We start from the raw sequence: 23,691 nt of genomic DNA, 5'->3' as shown, positions 1-23,691 counted from the left end.
CAGGGCTAGGCTACAGGTAAGCAGAGCCCTCCAGCTCCTTAGCCCTCCCCGACATGGAGAAAGGGCCTCTTGCAGTTTTCATCTGATCTCAACTCATCTTGCTGGGTTTGGTTTCATTCTCTTATCGGACAGTCTACATTGCAATAAATGATGCTACAAACTTGGATCACCTGCTTGGGTGTAGTCCCGGTACAGTGCATACCCCTGCATCTCACTCATCCCTCGGGACAGGGTAAGGCACCACTGAAGTGGAGAGACCCAAGAAAATACTGCAAGGGAGTAAGATAAAGGGATGTGATGAGTAACAGTCATCGAAGGTCAGGGTGGAATGTTTTTGGTTCCCCAAATCCAGAGGAAGTAAAACAGTCATCAGTGAAGCAGCCTGATCCCCAAGTCTGTGGCTACACTTGTTTGTGGGGGGCATCTATGCTGGGGGAAAAGTGTGGGGTGTCTTGATTGCATCTACTCCTAAGGTTGCCAGATGCAGCGTTTAACTATTCTTGTCATGATGTGAGAAATCACAGTCTAATCCCCGGGACCCCACAGACTGACTGAGAACATCCAGCCTGTTGATAAATTACAAGCTTAGGAAGCCCCAGCTACACCCAGCTACAGATGCAGCCTAAGAGCTCAGATCTGGGCTCTCTCGGGAAGAGCATCGGATAAGCGACTTGCGCTCGGGGAGCGGCTTCTGATTAAGAAGAGAGACGACTTGGTTCACTGGAAATGATTGAACACGTTAAACACAACTTACTTTAATGACTTCTAAGGGATGTGTTATCATCATCAACCAATGCCGACTACCCACGGAGCAGAAGGCAGAGGAGGTAGGGGGCGGGGGGGGGGTGCCAAGACAGAAAAGCTGAGGCCCCAGTGCCAAGGAGCTGTGCTATTTATATCATATCCTGATGTTTTTCTCTATTAGAAGAACAATGCGCCACTTGAGAATTTTGCAAGTTCAGACATTTATTATCTAAGGGCACCTTTATTTATTTCAAAACGCAACGGCAGGGAAAAAGAAAACATGAAAGAATGAATAGCCTACACTTCGGTAAATGATTTAGAAGAGTTAATGTTAGCATATATAAAAAAATGGGGTATATATTTTACTGGGAACCCTAATAACTCATCTCCTGTGGATTTCTATTCCCAGATGAAATGATGTTTTTAGAGTCATTTCAGATTTGATGATTTAAAACAGTATTACATTTTTTTTTTCTAAAGGGAAGTTATCTGGATCAAAAACCAATCAGCCGATGGCCAGCGGTACTTTTATATGCGAAGCAGTTTCCAGTTGGATTTGGTGATGCAACCCTATCACCGCAGCTGCTTGGGAGATGCACACAAGAAGATCCAAAGTAGGATGCAGGCTTGTTCAAATTTAGCCTCCAAACAAAGACTCGTTTAGCCTTATGGGGAAAGTAAGTTAGCAAAGTGCTGGTCACACAGGCACGAGGATCTGAGTGTAGTCCTCACAAGGCATGTAAACCCCAAGCACGCTAGTCCGGGAAGGTGAAGACAGCTGGAGCACAGAAGCTTGAGGGCCAACCTAGCCTGGGAAAGGTCAGAGCCAATCAGCGATCCTATCTCAAAAACAAGGAAGGCAGGTCTAGAGCAGTGGCTCTCACCCTTCTTAATGCTGGGACCCTTTAATACAGTTCATGTTGTGCTGAGCACTCCCCAAACATAAAATTATTTCATTGCTTCTTCATAACTGTAATTTTGCTAGTCATGAATCATTGATGTGAATATCTGATATGCAGGATATTAAGTATGCCACACCTATGAAAGGGTTCTTTTTTTACCCTCAAGGGGCTAGTGACCACAGAACCATTGCTCTTGAGGGCCAACACTGGAGACTGATGCCTGGCTTTCACCTGTATAGAAACTCACACACAGTTCACAAGAGCACATTCTCACGTACACCAACGATGCTGTGCAAAGCTTGATCCCCAATATTCTCTGAGCGGTTTAAAGAAAGGCGAGAAGCTGTGGCTGGGCAGAATAGAGGTGGGCGGGGCTTTGGTTCTTGGGTAGGGGGTCTTAGGTAGGGACCACCAGGCTGGGGAGAAAGAGCCAGGGAGGAGAAGGAAGAAGATGAAGAAGGAGGGCGTGGCCTGAAGGATCCCAAACAGGATGGCTTATTGGGACGGCAGCTGGGAAACAGGCAGCTTCCCCTGGATGGGGAGGCCTGGTGGCACTCAGAGGAAGGATAGCAGGCTACCAAGAAGAGACTTGATACCCTATGAGCATATACAGTGGGAGGAGGTCCCCCTCAGTCACAATCTTAGGGGAGGGGAGTAAGTAAGGGGAAAATAGGAGGGAGGGAGGAATGGGAGGATACATGGGATGGGATAACAATTGAGATGTAATATGAATAAATTAATAAAATATATTTAAAAAAAGAAAAGAAAATTAGTTTAAATAGTACCTGTCCAGTTACTGTGCTAAAGCTGTTTTTGTTTTTGTTTTTTGTTTTTTTTAATAAATCACTAGGTCTCTGTCTTTGTTATTTGGGGGGCTAGCTAGACACAGTAAGAGCCCCAAAGAGTCTGATAATTCCACCACTCCACCAAAGCATAGGAAACAAAGCCAAGCACAGAACTCATTAGAACACATTGCTGACATGTGAGAGAGACATGTTGGACCCAATCCCTGATTCCTTCCTTCCTTCCTTCTTTCCTTCCTTCCTTCCTTCCTTTCTTCCTTCCTGTCTTTTAAGGGTACATGGAGAAACTGGCAAGAGTCTTCCTGGGGCCCACAGATCAACAGTTCATATGCTAGTTTTCTAATGTGCAAGAGTCATTGTCCTTTGGTAGGGAATCTCAAAAATATTGAGTCACGTGGCTAAAAATAGTCACCCATAATTTAAGCAAATATTTCTGAATGGCCAACAGGAAGCAGGCAGATCGTGCTCAGCTCTGGGAAGGTGATGTGCCTGGGACGCATTGTGCCTAACCCAACAAGCATGGCTGTACAACAGGTCCTCTGCCAGAGGACCGAGCAAGGGAAGGGACGAGTCTGGGGTGCTATGGGGTACATGGAGGGGTAGGAAAGGCTCCTTGAAGGAAGCTTCCTGAAGTTCTAGAGATGATTAAGCACCAGCAGTTTCAAGAGTCTTGTTGAATGCCATCAGTGGGACTTCCATATTTAGTCTTCACAGCAACCAGATGAGGTAGGAATTAATTATTCGCGTTGCCAGAAGCTCAGAAAGCCCTCCTAAAGTCATTGTGCTAAAGAAGGGATGGGAATGACAGTCTGCTCTGCAGAATGATGAGACCAGGTGTACCCTCTTCTTTCGCAGCCCCCCCCCCACCTGCCCCTCTCCCTCTCTCCTCACCTTCCCCCACTCCCTCTCTCCCACATCTCCAAACTGAAGTCTGTGTACAGACAGTGATTCTAAAGACCAAGTTTGGTCCCAGCTCTCAAAAAGAGCAGAGACCAAGAATGCAGCTGTCTATTGACCCCTAAGAAAGCATGCATGCAAGCTTTATTTTTGACAGCAAAATAGAACTGCAAGGAATGAAAACCACCAGAGTAAAGAAATAACCAGGAAAGAAGCCACGGAAGAGGCCAGAGGAGAAGGCGTTAAGGGACAGGATGTTCTACATGAGGGTTACAGGAAAGGCCTTCAAACTTAAGTCTGGATCAAGAAGCCTGAGGTCTCCCCAAGGGAGACAACCACCTGGAAATAGGGGGCTCACTGGTAGAAAAATGTCTGCACGCAGAGGTGAGAGCTCCATGTGCACAGACGTGAGGACCTGCATCCCCAGCACCCAGGCAAAAAGCTGGGTATGGGCGCACACCGTCTTATCACAGGAAAACGGAGAAAGTGCCCAGACAAAGCTGCAAAGCTGGTGACTACAGAGGAAGTGAGGAGGGATGCTGTGGACAGAGGAATAATGACAGCAAGGTTGGGGCTTCAGTGAGGGAGCAACGGAGATGATGTTTAAAACAACTCAGGAGCTTATCATCGCATACAGTAAACATACCAAAGCTGGCTAGGGTTCAGCTTCTTGTTCCCCTGGGATTTTGTGGGAGAGAACTCCTAGATAAGTTACTAGTCAAAGAATGGACCCAGTTGGGAGAGTGCAAGTAGACCTGGAAGTACAACCAAGTTATACTGTGGCTCCCTGGTGGGGGGGGTGCCCACTGCTAATCCGTGTAGGGAGAGCAGTACCCTCCCCAGGCGCACTGCCTGGTGGATGGGGATGACACTGCCCGGTGGATGGGGATGACCCTGCCTGGTGGGTGGGGATGACCTGCCTGGTGGGTGGGGATGACCCTGTCTGGTGGGTGGGGATGACACTGCCCGGTGGATGGGGATGACCTGCCTGGTGGGTGGGGATGACCCTGTCTGGTGGGTGGGGATGACACTGCCTGGTAGATAGGGATGACCTGCCTGGTGGATGGGGATGACACTGTCTGGTGGGTGGGGATGACCTGCCTGGTGGATGGGGATGACACTGCCTGGTAGGTGGGGATGACCCTGCCTGGTGGATGGGGATGACACTGCCTGGTGGATGGGGACGACCCTGCCTGGTAGATGGGGATGACACTGCCTGGTGGGTGGGGATGACACTGCCTGGTAGGTGGGGATGACCCTACCTGGTGGATGAAGATGACACTGCCTGGTGGATGGGGATGACACTGCCCGGTGGATGAGGATGACCCTACCTGGTGGATGAGGATGACACTGCCTGGTGGATGGTGTTTTGACACTGCTCGGTGGATGGGGATGACACTGCCTGGTGGATGGGGATGACACTGCCTGGTGGATGGGGATGACACTGCCCGGTGGATGGGGATGACCCTACCTGGTAGATGGGGATAATGACCGTACCTGGTGGATGGGGATGACCCTCAGAAGTAGAGAAAGCATGAACAAGGGCCACCACACTACAACTACCCAGAGCTCTACCCCAAGTCTCAACCAAACTACCACCCCCATCTCCCACACACGCGCCCTTTAACTGCCGGAAAGCAGGGCCAACTGCAACTCTGACCTTAATTCTCATCAACCTGTCACTTATGGAGGAGAACCCAGACAGGAGGAGAGGAGCAGAAATTCTGAGAACTTAGAAGCGCTCCCTCAGAGAAGCGGGCGCTAACATTTAAAAGAACCAGTTTTTAAAAGTTTAAGGAGAACATCTGCATAGCCCTCAGTTCAAAAGGGAAAATGTTGGAAGAAGACCGGAAGGACCCTCAAAATGGAATTCTACAACTGCAAACGATCCTGCAGATGAAAATGGAGAGGCCTCTAAAGGACCTGGTGTGAGCCCCTAAGGAGTGGCATAATGGGCTCCAAAATTTAAAGGCCATGTTCAAAAAGATCAAGGGAAAAGGTCCAGGCACAAAGAAAGAACGCAGCATGACCCATAACAATGCAAGAAGGCAAAAAAAAAAAAAAAAAAAAAAAAAAAAAAGAAAGAAAAAGAAAAATCAGAATGAGTTTAAACTCCTAGAGTTCTAAGGAAAAAGGACTATTTAAAGTTACATCTGAAACAAAAAGAAGGCAGACCTCCTGCCCGGCGGGAATGGGGGGGCGGGGGTTTAGGTAGGGACGTTAATGTGCGCACCAGAAGGGAAGAGGAAAGGAAGAGCAAAGCCAGACTTGGAGGAAAGGAGGGAATCAGGACAGACTCACCTCCAACACAGAGAAAACTAACAGCTGAAGCGCAAAAGAATAATTTGAGCCATTTGGGTGAATCTGAAATCAGGGTCAATTCAATTGGCAAGAAGGGTATGTTTGGCTCTAATTATCAAATGGAAGATGAGATGTTACCAGAAGTTTTTTTTTTTTCAGGGGGGAGAGGGCAGCGGTGTCCTCTGTGGTTGCCAGACAATACCAGGGAAACCGGGTTCCCCTCTTGGGGTTAAAAGAGGAACACGCAGACCAGCACTAGCCCCAGCAGCTGCCTGGAGGAGAGAAGGTGACTAGTAGGTCAGACACGGTGGACAAGTAGCTACAGGGCAGGGAGGGAGGGAGGGAGGGAGTAAGAAAGCCCGATGGGCCAGAGAAAGCATACTTAGAGAGAGATAGAAAAGGAAGAGGCAAAGCTGTGAGTTAGAAAGGGCCACAGGCCCAGACTAACCACAAAGTAACCTAGAAAGGACTCTAGGGGCCTCGCTAGGAGATAGGAATTCTGGGAAGGAAAAGTACAGCTCTTCACTAAAGGAATAATTATTTCATCTAACCAGTTATCATGACTTAAGGCGAGCTCACCTTCTTATAGGTGGTCCATCCTTCCTACGGCCAGTCCCTTGACCCACCCAGTTAGAAAGTCAGGAATCCAGGCAGGCTAAAGATTCTATGTTTGATCAGTTTTTTGTTTTTGTTTTTTAAAATGGGCCTTTATAGTTATAGCTGCTCTAAAGCAATTTACAGACCATCTGGGAAATTCTTGGATGAAATTACAGGAAAGTTTACAAGCACTTACAGGTATAAATAAGACTCTAAAGGAGGAGACTCTTCCAGAAGACTTTACTACCAATACTTAACAACAGAAGTGATGGGGCAGCTATTGGATCGCAGCGTGGCACCTGGCAACAGCTTCTGCGTTATGATGATGTGGGGCCAGGTGACAGTTCAGCCCCAGAGACACGACTGTAAGGGATGGTAGTCATGGAGTTTACCTAATTACTATCACCCAGAAGTGTCTACGGCGAATCTGGAGTGGGTTTATGAAGGGAAACATGTAATTTGTGACAAGAGGACTAAACAAAAACCTAAGAGTACAGTTCTCAGTTCTGGAAATACCTCAAGGCATTGTGGAAAACAGTAATTTCTGAGAGGTTCTTAAAATGAAGGTGGCAGGGAGACATCCATGGCCTATGAACTTCTGATAAGTTAAAAGTGACTGCTGATGGCAAGAGAATCATCTGGAGATGCGGCACGTGGAACCACTGGTACGTCCAGGAAGAGCTCAAAGGCCATTTTCCACTGATGGGGCAGTCAAAGGAATGACACTTAATGTTGTATATGAGTGGCTACTGAAATAAATTACTGCCAACTTTGTGGGAAAAAGAAAAAGCAGATCCTAAAATCCAGATGTCGCAGGGGGCCCCTTCCCTGTGGGCATGAGAGGGAAAAGCCTGCTTCCTGGCCTGGGTTTCCTGGCCCTTCTAGCTTCCTGGACCCTTCCGAATCCTGTGGTTTGTGACATATTTCTGATGTCATTCCACCTGTGTGTTACCCATCTCTATCTCTAGTGCCCTGACCTTCTTGTCCTCTCCTTTCAGGAAAATCCCCGTATTGGACATTGGGTCCATCCAAAATGACGATAAGTCCTCACTTACTCTCAGGTGCAAAGTCCTTTTTGCTAGTAAGGAAGTAGTAAAGGCGGGTCCTGGGACCAAGAGGAAGACTTCTTTAAGGGCTATTATCCTGCCGGGTACCTGCCAGTGAATTCTCTTACATGGACCGAAGAGCCCTTGTTCTATGTGGCCAAGGCCACCCACCCAAGCCTTAACACTCAAACTACTAAACCAATTCTTTGAAAATCCGATGTTGAACATGTCCATCTGAGGACCAGTTTAACACAGTTAATGATAAACACCGAGCAGATAACAGTCTTCTTAAGGTTAATATTAATAGTTAATTAAATATTAACTTGTCAGCAGGCTATGAAGTTTATTTCCTTATAAAGTTCTATTTACGGGCTTCTCTGGATGTTTATCCAGCGTGACCATACATTACCACAGAGCCTGGGTCCATAGCTTTATGGGAAATGCATGGCCTCCTGAGGGAAAAGTCAAAGCTGTGCTACAAACGTCCAGACTTCATCCACGCTTAGTCATGATCAATTTTATTCTCTTGCCTCAACCACCTGTCTCCAAGCCCAACCACAGGGAAGTCCTTCAGAACAGCTTCCTACCGTATTTATCTGAAGCCAAGTCCCCAGGGAAAGATGAAGCCTCCCCTATAGGTACAATAAATCTGCAAGTAGCACTTTAAGGCACACGCACAATGCCAAGAGAGGCCAGAAGAGGGTACCAGAGGCCCTGGAACTGGCATTACAGGAAGTTGTGGGTCACCTGATGTGAGCACTGGGAAGTGAACCTGGGCCCAGTGTTAATTACAGTAACACTGCTCTTAGGCTGTTATCCGCTGCTGAGCTCCCTCTCCAGCCCCGCAAATTAACTTTCTCGATGGACAGTTTCCAACCTTCCATCTGTTAAAATACTTTTTCAAAAAAGGAGTTGTCAAATAGCAAGAACACTGACCATGAAAATCTGAGGACAGAAAAAATGAGGAGAGAGTAACTGAGAGAAGAAATTCTTTTAAGGCAGAAAGCTGCAAGCTGGGGTTGACTAAACCCTATTCTCTGTGGTCTCCTTATTACCCATTCGGGGGCCCTGGCAACTCAAGGGTATTAAAATGTAGACAAACACAAGACCTAGATATGAGGCTGGGGCAACGGCTAGGTTTGTGTGCCACTGTCTTCCTGGCACATGAACCGCTAAGAACCTGAAGGGCAGTGGTGCGATAAGTCCTTTTATTAGCGAGAAACTTCAGGACGTAACTGAGTGGAGAAAGAGGGGGCTGCCTCTTACCTTACTGTCCTTGTCTGGTTTCATGGCTGAACTGTTCCCACATGCTGACCCAGCATTGTCAGGAGACGTGGAGAGCCCAGAGAGGATGGTCACCGGTCGACCACCGGGCTCAGTCTCCAAAGTGGTGCTGGTCATGTTTGGGGAGGCCAGAGAGGCCCCTGCTGAGCAGGCCAGGGGAGCGTTGGTGCGACTGATGCTGACTGCAGCAACGTGGGCAGCAGGGCCCGCCAGTGGAGGCAGGGGTTGGGAGGCCAGCGAGTGATGGGGCAGGCCCACGGATGCAGGACCGAGGCAGGCGGCATTCTGGACCTGGATGGGCGTCACTGCTGCCGTGGGGCGTTCCTGGCTATGTGCTGCAACTGACAGATGACAGGAGGGACCAAACAGAGAAAGGGTCAATGGCCTGATGCACACTGCTACCAAAACGTGAGTCTTGGTCTTTTCACTGACCATAATGAGAGGAGGTTGCTATTGCCGATTATTGCATGAAGAGGATGTAGGATAGCTTAAATCACATAAGTCCCAGCTGGATCCTTGGATGCTACTTTTCTTCTAGGTGAGCACTGGAGGCTACTGAGGACTTTGGAAAATATGCTGTCACCATCCCCCAAGGCCTTATGAACAATAATTACCCACCACATTGGAGATACTGGGCCAGTGTCTGATGGCTCGCCAAAGCAATGAACCACACTTGTCTTAAATCCTTTACTTGTTACAGTCTCTCTCTCTCTCTCTTTCTCTCTCTCTCTCTCTGCCATTTTTCTTCATGTTATTTCTGATAGCATTCATGTGTATTTAATATACATTATTGTTACCTAAGACTCTTGTAGGCTTTCAACGCTACAGAATTAAGGGAGGCACTTGAATTCCCACCAAGTCTAAAATAGAGCTGTGACTAGGTTCATCAAAAATAACCAGCACAGTGCTTAACAGAGAATCACGCAGCAGTCACACAGTAGGAACGGTGAGATCGGAGATAGAATCTTGACTACAGAAGGCATGTTCCAACTACTGAACCACTCGCATTCTCAGGACCAACCTAATTCTTCTTGGACTTTAGATCTGTTAAGTCTGAACTATTGTGCAGGGCGTGCTTAGCCCAAGCAAACACTTATAAAATGTCCCCTGAAAGGCCCTTATGTGTAGAAGGCTTGGGCAGAAGCTGGTGGTTGTATCCGAGGGGTGCCTGGGTCACAGGGGTGCTAACTTCGGCATCAGGCTACTGTAGAAGGTGGAGCCTGGGTAGAGGAAGCAGTCCACTGAGGCGTTTCTCAGAACAGTATATCTTGCCCTGGTCCTTTTATTATGCTTTGTGGTCAGCACAAAGGTAACGTCTCTCCCCCACCAAACCCTCTCTTACAGTATACTGTACTTCACCATAGACCTTTAGTGACAGAGTCTGGCTATCAAATAAACTTTACCTCATCTTTGGTTATTTCTGCCAGGAGTATCTGCCACAGTGACGAAGAAGTACCGGTGATAAGGTTTGCTCGCGTCTATTTGTAACTGGTAGCAATTATTTTAAATTCATGGCTATTTTTCTCAACACCTGAGATAAGTGACCTGCTTTGACAGTAAGTCCCTTCTTTCCTCATGAGTTCCAGTCCCACGTCCTCTTACCTGTCCTCACAGCATTGCGGGCCTGGTTGACTGTCATCTGGCCGGTCATGTGCAGCAGGACCTTAGCCTGGGGACTTGTCTGGATATGAGCTGCTGACACCACAGCCGTGGGGACAACGCTGGGATTCCCAGCCACACCGTTTCCTTGGAGCTTCTGGGCAGGCCCTCCTGCAGCGGAAGGACTGACCATGGTCACCCCTCGACTTGTCTGACCCACAGTAGACACAGGGCCTTTAGCTTGGGAGGCATTTGGCACCGCCCTGCCAAGACAGAAGCAGATGGAATACCCAGTCCATTAGCAAAGTGGGATACAGCTTTAAAGCCAGAACCTTAAAAGAAGAAGAAGGAGGAGGAGGAGGAAGAGGAGGAAGAGGAGGAGAAGGAGAAGAATGGAATTATTTTAAGAGCAGCATATTCAAAGAAATGATGACCCTGAGACAGAGAACCGTCTTGGAACTGCTGTGAGTCACCAAAGCACACATCGTATCTGCCTGAAAATGCAGTTACTAGGGTCAGCTTCGTATTCTGTGGCCACTCAACCACACTGAACTTCAAAGCCGTGAGTTTTCCCGCTTCATCCTGAGCAAGGCCCACCACTGGCACCACACTGTTCCCTGCACTGACTGTCTCAACCTGCCTCTAACAGAGTACGCACATGCCCGTGTCCTTGGCTTTTTTTTTTTTTTTCTTTCTGTTGACTTATCTCGATCTTGAGATCCAGCACAGATCCAATCATTTCAAGAAGCATCACCTTAAATTAGCCTTATGATTTAATTGTCTCATGTAGATTGTGTCCCGCTTTCCGGCTTTAATACTCCATAAAGCAATTACAGCTATTTTGTAAGAATTTCATACACATATACAACATGCTTTGCTCACATTCACCGCCCCCCCCCCCCACTTCACTCTCTCCCCTCTCTCTCCTTATCTTCTTCCCACATCTGCTCTCGCCCCATTTCCTGGGCTGCTGCTGGGTCTTCTGTTTAAACCCACTGGGTCCACTTGATGCTTCCACTATGTGCACGTGTAGGACCAACCATGTAGAGCCTCCCAGGTCTGCATCCCTGGAGACAGCTGGCTCTCCCCTCCTGGTGGCCATCAATCGTCTATAGCTCCTCAGCTACGGGTGGGGTTCCATGAGCCCCTCGCCCAGCCCATCCATGCTGGGATCTGGGCTGGCTTGATCGTCTGCACGCAGTCATAGAGTTGCTGTGAGTCCCCAAGGGTGACAGCACTGTCATGCTGAGCACATACTGCTTTGCTGTAGACACCCACTTTAAATATAAACATTCTTTTTTTTTTTAAAAATCTTTTATTTTTTACATATACATTTATATTATTACATGTATATACAGTAAACTACCTATAGCAAGAAGAACCATGACACAATCAGGAACCATACAAATGCCACATTCCAGGTGTCCTGGCTATTTGCATTTGACAGCCTTAAAGAAAACATCTTTCCTGTCTTGGTGCATCTAAAATTCTGAATGTAAACATTGTTGATGTTCAGGAAATACTCAAGGTCTTCCTTCTCAATGCTAAAATTACTTTTTATTTCTGATACTAGCTCTGTATTCAAATATAAAATAGTATATTCCTTTAAACATTCTTAAAGAGTCCAGGCCAGTGAGCAAGGGTTCTTTTCTGTTCTCCTATGATTATCTTAACTACAGCAACATAGCCAGTTCTAAACATTTACTAATTAGTTGAGTTTAATCAAGTATGGAGTAGTTTTGTGTAATGTACATTTTAAAATATTCCCAGTTCATTTAAATGGCAATTCTGTGTACAGAGGTTTTATAATTAATCTAGAATTAATACTTCACGAGCAAGATAATCCTTCCACAAAGGTGAATTCCAGAGCATCTGCTGTAAGTAAGCATTTCTCCAGAGTTAGATGCACAAGAGGCTCTTAACAATTTGGTTTTGAATCTTGCAAAAATGTGATCCTTTGTTAATTTCATTCCTTGCGATTACTTCTTGTGCTTCTTTTATTTAATAATATATATGTATTTCTATGTATAGGTATGTATGTACGTGTGTGCATGTATAAATATTTATTTAATGTGTTAGATATACATGTATGTTTCTATACATTATATATAAATATACATGTATGTGTATATACCTACATATCCACATATATATAGCTACAGTGACCATATATATGTTTGCATTAGGAAGGCTCTGGCTGCCACTTTTTGGATGTGTCAGACCCTGGATGTACATTTTAACATGTACAGAGAAGAAGATTTATATTGATTAAAAATTTGCAAGTCAAATTAAAGCTAACATTCTGTCACCATCTGCAACAATAGTCATTTTCATTTGATTAGGCTGCTGGCCAGCCTATAAATCAAGGACAACAGCTAACAAACATGTCGCTTCATTAAGCCATTTGTTTAGAATCAGGAGGTTGGAGGCGTGATTTAACATCGTTAGACCTGATTTGCTTATTAAGAGTCAGTGAGCAGGATCTGGGGCAGTGTTAATGTCATTATAGGTCATTTCTTTCAGCTTTCAAGGCTACTTTCCTCAATGACCAGAAGGTACACTATCTTTGGGGGGAAAAAAAGAGAGTTTTGTATGCACGTAAGCATGTACATGTGTGCAATATACACAGCAGGCTTCTTAGCCTGAATGCCATCTTGGTCCATATTATTCCTTTTTGAGGGTGTCTTGGCTAGCTTTGACTGTCAACCTGATACAGCCTCGAGGCATCTGAAAGGAGAGCCTCAGCTGAGGAACTGGCCTGTGGGCATATATACCTGGGGAGTTATCTCTTTTTGTTAATTGAGGTCCAGATCACTGTGGGTAAACTGTGAGACCACTGTGATCACGTGTTCCTGACGGTACAAATAGACAACCCAACTGACACCCATCTACAAGCCATCAAGAAGTAACCACTATGGTACTTGCCAGATGTCAGTTCCCTGGTGGGTGTGATGCAGTGTGGACTAGCAATCAGGCCTGCCTTCAAGTTCCTGCCCTCATTAACGAATTGTGCCTTGAAGCTGTAAGCAAAATCCAAACCTTTCTCTCTTAATGTTGCTTTTGGTCAGGGTGGTTTATCACAGAAACAGAATGGATGGAAGGGAGTATCAGGGGAGGGGAGCATCCCACACATGCAGGACTTAACAAAGCCCCTGTCCACTAAATGCCAGCATATCATCAATTGTGAAACTCAAAAACTGGGAAATGACTTGTGGGGAGCAAAGCAATCTTCACTCCTGCCGTATTCAAGCAATTTTTATTTTTGACTGTATTACCGAGATTAACTGGCAGAATTCAAAGGCAACTAATTCAAAGTTAATGAAATAAAGGCAGACCTCATCAGTGTGGGCTTGAGCACTTTGTAACAAAGTGATATCAGGCAAGTTCTTTAGTTTCACTGTGCCTCAATTTCCCCATTTATTAAGCGGAGGATGACAGGAGCAACCACACTTGAGAATTGAAGACCAAGAGTCAACAGTGTAATGTTTACGGATCTGCCTGTCTGGCGCATTGCACAGACATGTAACCACTAATAATATAGCTTTTGTTCACTTAAAGTATTACGCCTTTTATATCCTTAGTAGAAAAGTACCGAGAATGGAACAGTTGAGTCTTTTCACATATAAATTAAAGCAAAGAGCTTATACCCCAGTACATTTATTGGTAGAAACCTATAATTTTAACACATATCCACATGAAAAGTGAGCTAAGAATCTTGGTATTAGAAGAAATTTTAGCAGATATGAATATAGATTTTTACAAACCTTGGCTACACAACAGGTAATTATAATGTGAGCCGGGCTCTGAATAGGCTGAAAAGCCTGCGGGAGAACAAAGAGCCCCTGTCTAGAACTTAGAAAACCACTGATTCAGTATCGTACCTGGTGACAGGTGCCACATAGTTGCCGGGGAAAACACCTATCTTGCTGGTGTGCATTGATGTCCCTTTGAACCAGCCATCTTGGCAACGCTCAAACACCAAGAACATTTCTCCTTTCCTCAACTCCAGTTCGTCTTCTTTCCGGGGAGTGTATGGGTATATAGCAACATAGCTAGAACAGAAGAGAAAAGGAATAAAACAAACAAACCAAAAGCCTCAGGCTAACAGACAAACCCTAAGATCCCCAAACTTCTGCTTGGTATAAGGCCTTGAGTATCTTCCGCAAAGGTAGACAAGACAGGACGTAAAATCTTCACCCTCAAGTATGGCTGGCAAGTCTCCATGGAAAAAGGTTTTGCTGTGTGCACTTTAAACGCAGGCAGAGGCCTTCCTGATTAAGAGGCCTCCTGGTGTGGGAATGGTTATCTCCCCCGAATGATAGCCATGTGTTATGAAAAAATTAATGCAGTTTCCAAGGGCGTCTTATGCTGAGGATTAGGAGCCCACCGGGGGAAACTCAGCTCTTCAAATGGCACTTGTTAGACTGGGGAACGAGCCCCAGATGATGACATATGGCATCAAATCCCACTGGGAAACACAACATGTTGCCTTCTATGCGTGTCGAACCCACAGGGCTAGGCTGCGCCTGCATTTCTGAGCTCAGTCACGAAGCTGACTGTATTAGGGAAAGTCAAAGGGACAGAAAGTCTAGTTCATAAAGAGCACAAAACAGCGGCCCGGTGCAAGGCACCTGTCCACGCAGAGGAACCAGGCGGGCAACTGACCTGTGATCTGCCAGTGCTCTGACCCCTCAGGTGCAGATAAGACACAGAGCACAAGCCTCCTACGAGCAGCAAACTGCACAGGGCCATTTGGACCTTTCTGGGTACCTGCTGCTGGGGACTTAGAGCTCTCCTTATGCATACTTATGTGCAAGGAGACCTGGTGTGTGCAGAGCACCTTGCTGCTTTTTACGGTTCATTCTGCAAGGAGTGAAAATGAAAACAAAAGGGTCACAGAGGAGGGCTGTACAAAAGAAAAGCCATTTTCTATACAGACAACCTATAAAGGAGAAAACAGAAATTTCCCTAACCTGCAAAAGGCCTTTTCTCAGCAGGACGGCCACATAACAGGCTCATTCCACTTAATGGTTTTACTAACTATATGCAGGCAGAAGCTTCCAGAATACAAATCACTCGGTGAGCCCTAAGCCTGTCACTGGCTCATATCGAATGATCTCTGTTGTTTGGGCTTAGATTGAGATGGGCACTTATGCGGTAATAAAAAGACACCCTCACTTACACACTGGGGCGAGTCTGAGGCCGTAAATGTGCAATCTGGTCAGTGGATCCTGCCACAGGCCTGGGTCCCATTCCAGCAGCAGCAGCGGCGGCGGCAGCAGCAACAGCAGCAGCACTAGCGCCTGACGGTGTGGAGGCGAGGACAGTGGCAGCCAGGAGAGGGGGCGGGGGAAGAGGAGGGTTCATAGTCTAATACAGGGGAGGGGGGAGGTGGGAGGGGGGACACAAACATAATATTTATTTATATCTTCTATGGAAGGTGTAAGGGAAAGAGAATCAGAAAACCACAAAACAGACCCCACATACAACAGAACCAGAAGGCACCCTTCTTAAAAGTTTGTTTTAAGCAAACAGGTTAAATAGCCAGTCTTGAGAGGATGGAGAAGAAAAAAAAAAAATGAAATGACTCTGTAAAAGTTGAAGATGAATAACCCTTGAAAGTACACAGTTGGGGCTGAGAGACTGTGAATTGGTTAAGAGCACTGGTTGCTCTTCTAGGGGATCCAGGCTTGGTTCCCAGCACCCACAACCATCTGTAACTCGAGGACCAGGTGACCCACCACCTTCTGGCTCTTGCTAGCATCAGGCATGCATGTGGCACACAGATACATGTGGGCAAAACATTCATACACATAGCATACATAATAATTCATTAAAAACGAAGCACAGATTTGGGCAAGAATTGAGATACCTTTCAAGGGAGCTGCGTATGCCCCCCCCCCCCCCCCCCCCCCGTTGTTGGCTAGAGCTAATTTTACGATGGGTTTTCGTAACCTGAAACCTAAAGTCAACACAGGGCAGTGCATCTCAAGCCATTCCTCATTTCTTTCAATGCCTGAGCTCAAACAATGACAAGCCACCGTCACAAGGCTATTGTTGCTACCTTTGCGTTGCCTTTCCCCCACTTTGCCAGGTTTTGAAATTTAGGACTATCAAGGCTGGTACTCTTTAAGGCACACACCAGCGAAAAGCTGCCAGGTCCCTCCTGGGCACATTCTAATGGGGTTTCCTACCCACGGGGCTCCATGTCTTTGAAAATCAATGGAGCAATTGTTACTTTCTGATCCACAGACCCTAGATAATTCTTGGGGGACTGTACACTGAAACTCCTGGGAAAACAGGCACACAAAGCCTGACTGAACTCCCTGCCTCGCCCTCCCCGAATCTTTGAACCCCCAGAAGTAGAAACTGCATCAAGAAGTGGAGAGACGGAAAGACTACTAGGAAGCAAAAAACGGCCTCACACACCTGCCCGTCAGGGAGCAAAAGCCAGTGGATTCTAAAGCAGAGTTGGAGTCATCCCATTTCAAATGTTTGAAATGAAAATTGAATCCTATCAACGCTTATCTATTAAGAGTACACAACTGTAGATGTTCACATTTCCAGACCTGTAACTGTTTTCGCGTGCTCCATTTCATCTTTTTGCTAACGTGGCTTTTGGTGAGGACTTTCCCACACTGTGTCAGGGCACTGAGCGCAGAAGTCAATGAGGCATGGAACTGCTTACGGAGGGGCCAGCCTGGATGAGGGGGTGTGTTCCCGACGTCACCAAGAAGTCACTTAGTGCTCTCCACACAAACAGGGGAGCATTTAGGTCTATCAGGCTTCTGGAGCCACAAGTTCTGAGTGAGGCTTAGAGCCCCTGACCCTTTAAGCAGAGAAGCAAGCTTTTTTTTTTTTTTTTCCCTGTCTGGCCTTCTTCCAGTGACAGAGCAGAGAGAAATGGAGACAATCCAGGCAAAATAGTGAGAAAATGTGATCTGAGCCATTCAAAGATAATGCCAGTACACAAGGTCAGGTCTAACTGCACACAGAGGAATATATGGAGAGACAGGGAAATCGCCACTGACCAGACTGCCACTTCGATCTTTCTAAACCCAGTCTCAAGACAGTGCCAGGTGACATGTGTTCAACAAGGAAATTAAAAAAAAAAAAAAAAAAAAAAAAAACATTTAAAAAGACCAACTGGGCTAAATTATGTCTCAGAAAGAGGCAAAAAAAAAAAAAAAAAAAAAACCAAACAAAACCAAACCAAACCAAACCATAAAACAAAAACAACCCAAAACAAATCCATCTATGAACCCAATTGAAAAAAAATTTTTTTCACATTTTAACAAAACATAAAGAAGAGTCACAGCTTATTATAAAACAGTAGCCAGATGCAGTTGCTTGTGAAAGAAGAGTAAGGCACTGAGATACGGTAGAAAAGGGGTATTCAGATAGACAGACCCGAAGCTGGTATCTAAGAGAAACAGCCATCTCTCTCTTTGTGGTTGAGACAGAAGAGATGGTCTTTCAGTAACACTGGGTAGAATGGTTTTTTTTTTTTTTCTTCTCTCCCTCTCAGCACCCAGCGAATGTGTGTTAGACTGAGAGAGGTTGCCTGATTAAAATCAGAGCCTTGTATGCTGCTTGGCCCTCTGTGGGCCGGGAAAATGATAGGGCTTTCTGAATGCAGAGCCGTGATACACCAGGATCTCTTTCTAAACAGCCTAACTGCAGTAATCTGCCGCCCCCCGCACTGTGCTAAGGGCAGTTTGCTGTCTTGCAAGACCTCACCTCTCTACAGAAAAGAACCACAGCCTTTCATTCACTGGACCTGACCTGGAGACCTGCAGATTGTACTGGAGTCTGGGCCAGCTGAGGCACTGGTGATGTGCAACCTCTACCAGAAAAAAAAAAAAAAAAAAAAAGCAACCCCCCCCCCAAAAAAAAAAAACAAAAAACCAAAAAACAGCCACCTAGAGGCCTTTCCCCTGTTATTCATCAAACACAGGGCTCAGATGGCTCACCTGTGTGAAATGGTCATCTTTTGCCATGTCTGGGTTCTGTCTCCCTAAGCCAGCTGACAGGCCTTGCAGAAACAATGTATTTTATTTCAGTCAGAGAAGGTGACAGATTTCCACCCTGGCCAAGCTCTTGGGGCAGATCCAATATCTTTTTGCTAGAGTGTGCACCCAGGGAGCCGGTGTCTTCTGTCTCAGTTGGAACTGCTGCAGGACAGGACATTTTAAGTAAGAAGCTCACTGTGTGTGGGTACAGGGCTGGGCCTCCCTGGCATGAGGGGGGATTGGGGGATTGGGGTAAGAAAGACACATGACAAGCCTGAGACCCAAGGCTGAGGCCAGCTTACCACTAAAGTACTTTGCACTGGAATTTTAGGCACAAGTTCAAGTGACATCCAAAGGCCCATTTACTTTCCAATGTCTCTTATGTGTGCCTACCGCATATACCTTACAGAAAATGAGTCCTGTGGGCAAATACCATTTAATATCCCACAACCCATCACTGTTGCTGCCTAAATACCTATTCTCCACTCAAAGTACTCTCAACCCTAAGCATCAGCATCCCTAAACGGTCTTTCCTGGATACAGGATCTCAGCACAAACTGGTCCAAGAGTGAACAGTACGGGCTGCATGAGAGAGTGCTCCTGGGACACCCACAGTGAGGCCGACCTTAGCTGTATCACTGTATAACTTACTGTTTCACATTGGATCTCTAAGAAAGAGGAGAGATTTCCATACTAGCTAATTGTGTACATGATGTGATGTCTCTATCTTATAATCTCTAGGAATGGTGCATAATGTTTTCCCCAGTGCACAAAGGTCAATAAATGGAAGGCAGTGGTAGGATTTAAAAGGTTTAGGAGCTAGAAACTGACTCTTGTTAATACTGTGGCTCCTACTACACAGGTGGAAGGCAGGAGACCTTCGATGAACACTTTGTGATTGAGAAAATGTTCTGTGCTTCTCACTGCCTCTCAGGACAGCACAGTTTGGATCTAGAAGTTTCAATTCCTGAGACGTTAGGGTGCTTTTCTCTCACTGGTGTATGGAGGTTCTGAGCTGGACAAGGCGGCTCCTTCCTGTAAGTCCAGCACTGTGGAGGCTGAGCAAAAAAGAATCTTGAGTTTAAGGCCATCCTGGGCTGCATAGTGACTGAGGCTGATTGGGGCTACACAGCTTGACCCTCCCCTGAAAACCGAAACAGGGAAAAAAAAAATAATATATATATATATATATATATATATATATATATATATAAATAAACTTTGGCTCATATCCTACCCCTGTGCCTGATTTTTAGCTCTCCTGCTAACGTCTTCCCTTCCATATCCCTAAACACCAAGGTTCACCATCTCGGCCTGTGCTCTACTTCTGACACAGCTCCTAGTTCCCGTTGGTAGAAATGGTGTTGACACTGACTATTAACTATACATTGCCTATTCTGAGACCTGACATCATTTAATGCTCGATGATGATGATGATGATGATGATGATTTTGAGACAAGGTCTTATATAGCCTAGGATGGCCTCAATGTCACTGAGAGTGACCCTGAACTTCTGGTCTTCTTGCCTTCTCACTGATGTAGTCCTGGACTGTAGGCGTGCATCACTACTTTAATATGTTCCTGAGGATCACACCCGGGCCTCCATGCATGGGAGGCAGGCAGTCTACCAACTGACTGACATCCACAACTCTAATGTTTCTTCATGCGCGTGCACACACACACACACACACACACACACACACACACACACACACACACACACACACACGCGCGCGCGCACCTACATGAAAATTAAATCTCAGAATCCAGGTACTTGGGAGGTAGAGGCAGAAGGATAAGATGTTCAAGGCTATCTTCAGCTACATGGCAAGTTTAAGGCTAGCCTGGGCTACATGAGATACTATCTCAGAAAGGAAAAAGGAGAGGAGGGAAAAACATTTAAGCAGGGTTTCTATACTTTTAGGACCCTACCTATTCGTGTGCTGCTATGGGCAGTATTTGACCTTTAGTGACCTGGCTGTCCTGTGACACTTTGCAGCTGACACCACAGTGTCAGCAATTACACATCACTCACTCTGTACACTCTCCTGCCCCTGCACCAGAGATGTGGGACTAAGACCTTCATCCTCCTCATCCTAGGAAATGAGTCAACAACAACACCAACCAACTACTATTAATAGGCATATGCCTGAACCAGGCAGCTGTGACATTACTCCTTCCTGTTTGTGATGGAAGAGACCTAACATTCTCACTGTTGCGTGCGTGTGAAATGTTGGTGACATATGCTCATAAATAACTTCATTCTGCATAAAATATTTAAGAGTCTCAACTTATGAAGAAAAAAAAAAAAGACTGGAAATAATTTTCATTTCCTATCCCAGGGGTGGCATTTACTTCTTATAAATCTGTGCCATGAAAAGCCCATTTTTTTTTGTTGTGTGTTCTTTCTACCAAGCTACATACTATTGCAATTACCATAGTGAAGTCTCCTGAAATGCTGCAGATTTTATTTTGATTATTATTTTTTTCTTGTTTTTCGAGTCAGGGTTTCTCTGTGAAGCCTTGGCTATTCTGGACTTGTTTTGTAGACCAGGCTGGCCTCGAACTCATATCAGTCTGCCTGCCTCTGCCTCCCGAGTGGTGGGATTAAATGGGATCCTCTTCGCCACAATTAACCAGTGGTACCATGGGTACGAGGGCATGTGCTATTGAGAGTTTTCCACTTAACCCCAACACAAAACCACAGCATTTCTGCCAACCTACCAGAGACTCTGTGATCCACCCATCTCTTAGGATGACAGACAAGCCTGTTCATAAAGAGTTTTTCATTAAATGGAGTTGGCATGTAGTAGACAGTGTTTAATAAATCTCCCTCTCTGGCTTAATATGCAGTCTTTCTTATAAAAATCCTAGGATAAAATAGCTGCATATGAATTAATTTTATATGCTCTCTTGTGGCCTATTCCATTGATTTGCCCTGGAGTCAACCCCCAGCAAAGAACTGGCCATTTACTATATTATAAAAATTTCAGTTCACAAGGGCTAAAACTTGGCCAGCCTTGTATCTTTTACACTAATTAATTTTTCTAAGACCAGAAAAGTCAGTCATCCCTTTCCCCCTTAAGACATGGAGTTAGCGTGCTCCCATGCACACACGGGAGTCATCTGGAACGGAAATACACTGTGGTTGTATGTGTTGGTGGGAAAGAAAAAGGAGTTGCTCCCCTGGAGATTAGAGGGCAGGACGGGTTATGTAATTTGGCTTTAGTGAAACATCCATGGCTAACTGAGTCTTATGGAAACCACATTTAATAAACGGTAACTGAAATTCATCTTTTCCCCAGATGAGTCGAGGTCATGTCTCCTTCACTAAGCAGCTGTATTATCAAGGAAGCTATAATCACTCAGGGAGCATTTTTAAAAAAGAAAAAGAAGAAGAGAAAAAAGAAATGCCAACAACTTTGACCTATGAGTAGAAGACACCAGTGACCATCTAAACAGAAGAAGAAAATGATTTAGTCTGTGAAAGTCTTCAAAACTGTATGTGAAGTTAGGCAGTAGTAACCACAGTTATTTATGCCCTGCCTCGTTTTAAAACTCAGCTTTTAATTAATTATGAAATTATCAAACCAAAATTAATATTAAGTAAAAGGAGGCGAGGGGGAAAAGAAGACAATAAGACAAAAGTAGATGGAGTCAATATATTGACTACCATGTTGTGAGGTCCTGGCTCCAAATTCTGCTTTAAGAAAGCTAGCAGAGGAAAATATCTTTACAGCAAACATAAAAATCCACATCCTAAAAATAAAGCAGCTGCTTAGAGGCCTCCTTGTGACTGGTACTGGCTGGCCTCTACGGCTTGCTCATCTACTTTCTTTATACAGCCCAGGCCTAGTGCCCATAACAGGCCCTCCTGCGTCAATCAATAATCAAGAAAACGCCCCACAGACATGCCCACAGGCCAATCTTGGGCGTGGGGTGGGGGGGTGGGGTGGAAGAGATGAACAACCATGAGGTTCCCTCTTCCTACTTGTGTCTAGGTTAGTGCCCAAGCTGACAAAAGCCAACTACCACAGACGCTGAGGAGTAGCTTTTCCAGGGTCACATGACAAATAAAAGGCTGAACTGCGCTTGAACCCAAGAATGTTCCATGCCAGACCTAAAACCCTTCAGGGGAGCACACTGTTTCTCGGAGACACTACTGGTGTGGGTCTAGAGAAAGTGATGCCAGGATGCAGAGACCGGGCCATCTGATTGAAGGATGATTTCTAGCCTCCTCCTACTCAGTGCTGGTCCAGCCTGAAATACCAATAGTCACAAAGGGTAGCCAAGGAATTGAGTGAGAGAGTGCTCAACGTTTTCTACTTGCTTCCTGCTCAGTGGGTTATGATGTGAGGAAGCAAGGGGGCTGCTTTTCTCTATTACCCAAGGGTGTATTTTTCTTGTTTTTCTCCACAGAGTTCTTATTTTTAATATCCATCTCCTTTGCTTGTTATGACTGTCCAGGTCAACACCTTCTGCTCAGATGTCTTTATGCAATTGGTGGTCAGAGTCTATCTGTGGGACACTAAGTTTTTAGAAGAAAAATCAACACTCTGTAGGGCCCTCCCAGAGAAGCAGGGGTCGTGAAAGAGGCACTATGAGCTACAGAGGAGGGAAAAAAACAAAAACAAAAAACTGAAGAAGAATCCTAAAAGCAAACATTTGTTATCAATTTATTGCATGAATAAAAATCAAAACACTTAGCCTGGGAAGACCCACGTCTTCACAATGTCCATAAATGTATCTTTAAGTAGAATAAGCAGGATTGAGAAACACCCAAAGAAATAAAGGTTAAGCCTTTGGGAAATCAAACTGAACTTCAACAAAATTTAATGTATTTTTCGGAGTTCTCATAGCTTCAGGCCACTGACTGCCACCATTAAAGACTTTGCAGGCTGCTGGCAAGAAACGGTCTTTTTGTGAGATTAGCAGAGATAGCAGATGAAAGGCGAGGCTGATCCCACCTACCAAGTATCCTGTACACTGCAGGTGTTGGCTGGAGTATGCCAGATTGTCAAGACTAAACACCTCGAAGAGAAATAAAGACTCAGAATTGATACTTACTCCAAGGGCAGCTTGGTAGGGGACATCTGGCGGGAACGAGAATGAAGAGCCAGTTGTCACTGGGCTGCTAGGAGGTGGGGTCACAATTAACCCAGTGGTGCTTATATGAACCTGCCAAGGAAAACAACTTATTAAATCGACAGCTGTATTTTTAAAAATCTCTCTCTCTCTCTCTCTCTCTCTCTCTCTCTCTCTCTCTCTCTCTCTCTCTCTCTCTCTCCTCCCCCCCCCTCCCTCCACCACTCTGTGTGTGTATACACATGTGCCATGGTGCCATGTGCAGGTCAGAGGGCAATCTCTGATGTTGGTCCTAGCCATCCGCTTCATTTGAGACAGAGGCTCTTATTCATTCGTAGTTACTTATGCCTGGCAAGTTGACCTGTGAGTTTCTGGGGACTCTCCGGCCTCTGCCTCCTACCTTGCTGTGGGGGAGCATGCT

The 23,691-nt window shown here is 45.6% G+C and overlaps 1 protein-coding gene across 1 annotated transcript in view; it reads right to left on the bottom strand.

Moving 5' to 3' along the window:
- The window catches only part of Sh3rf1 (SH3 domain containing ring finger 1), a 159,436-nt gene that overhangs the window by 11,259 nt on the left and 124,486 nt on the right, over positions 1-23,691 (bottom strand). Inside the window, exons 5-9 of the mRNA XM_051169992.1 lie at positions 23,253-23,363; positions 15,356-15,543; positions 14,055-14,225; positions 10,177-10,436; positions 8,557-8,915 (exon numbers count right to left, since the gene is read on the bottom strand). Coding sequence (XP_051025949.1) covers positions 8,557-8,915; positions 10,177-10,436; positions 14,055-14,225; positions 15,356-15,543; positions 23,253-23,363 — 1,089 coding nt within the window. The remainder of the gene's footprint in view (positions 1-8,556; positions 8,916-10,176; positions 10,437-14,054; positions 14,226-15,355; positions 15,544-23,252; positions 23,364-23,691) is intronic.

This window comes from Acomys russatus, chromosome 27, assembly GCF_903995435.1.
Source record: "Acomys russatus chromosome 27, mAcoRus1.1, whole genome shotgun sequence".
NCBI lineage: Eukaryota > Metazoa > Chordata > Mammalia > Rodentia > Muridae > Acomys > Acomys russatus.
The sequence above is the reverse complement of the archived record's forward strand: the minus strand, read 5'-3'. Positions and strand labels throughout refer to the sequence as shown.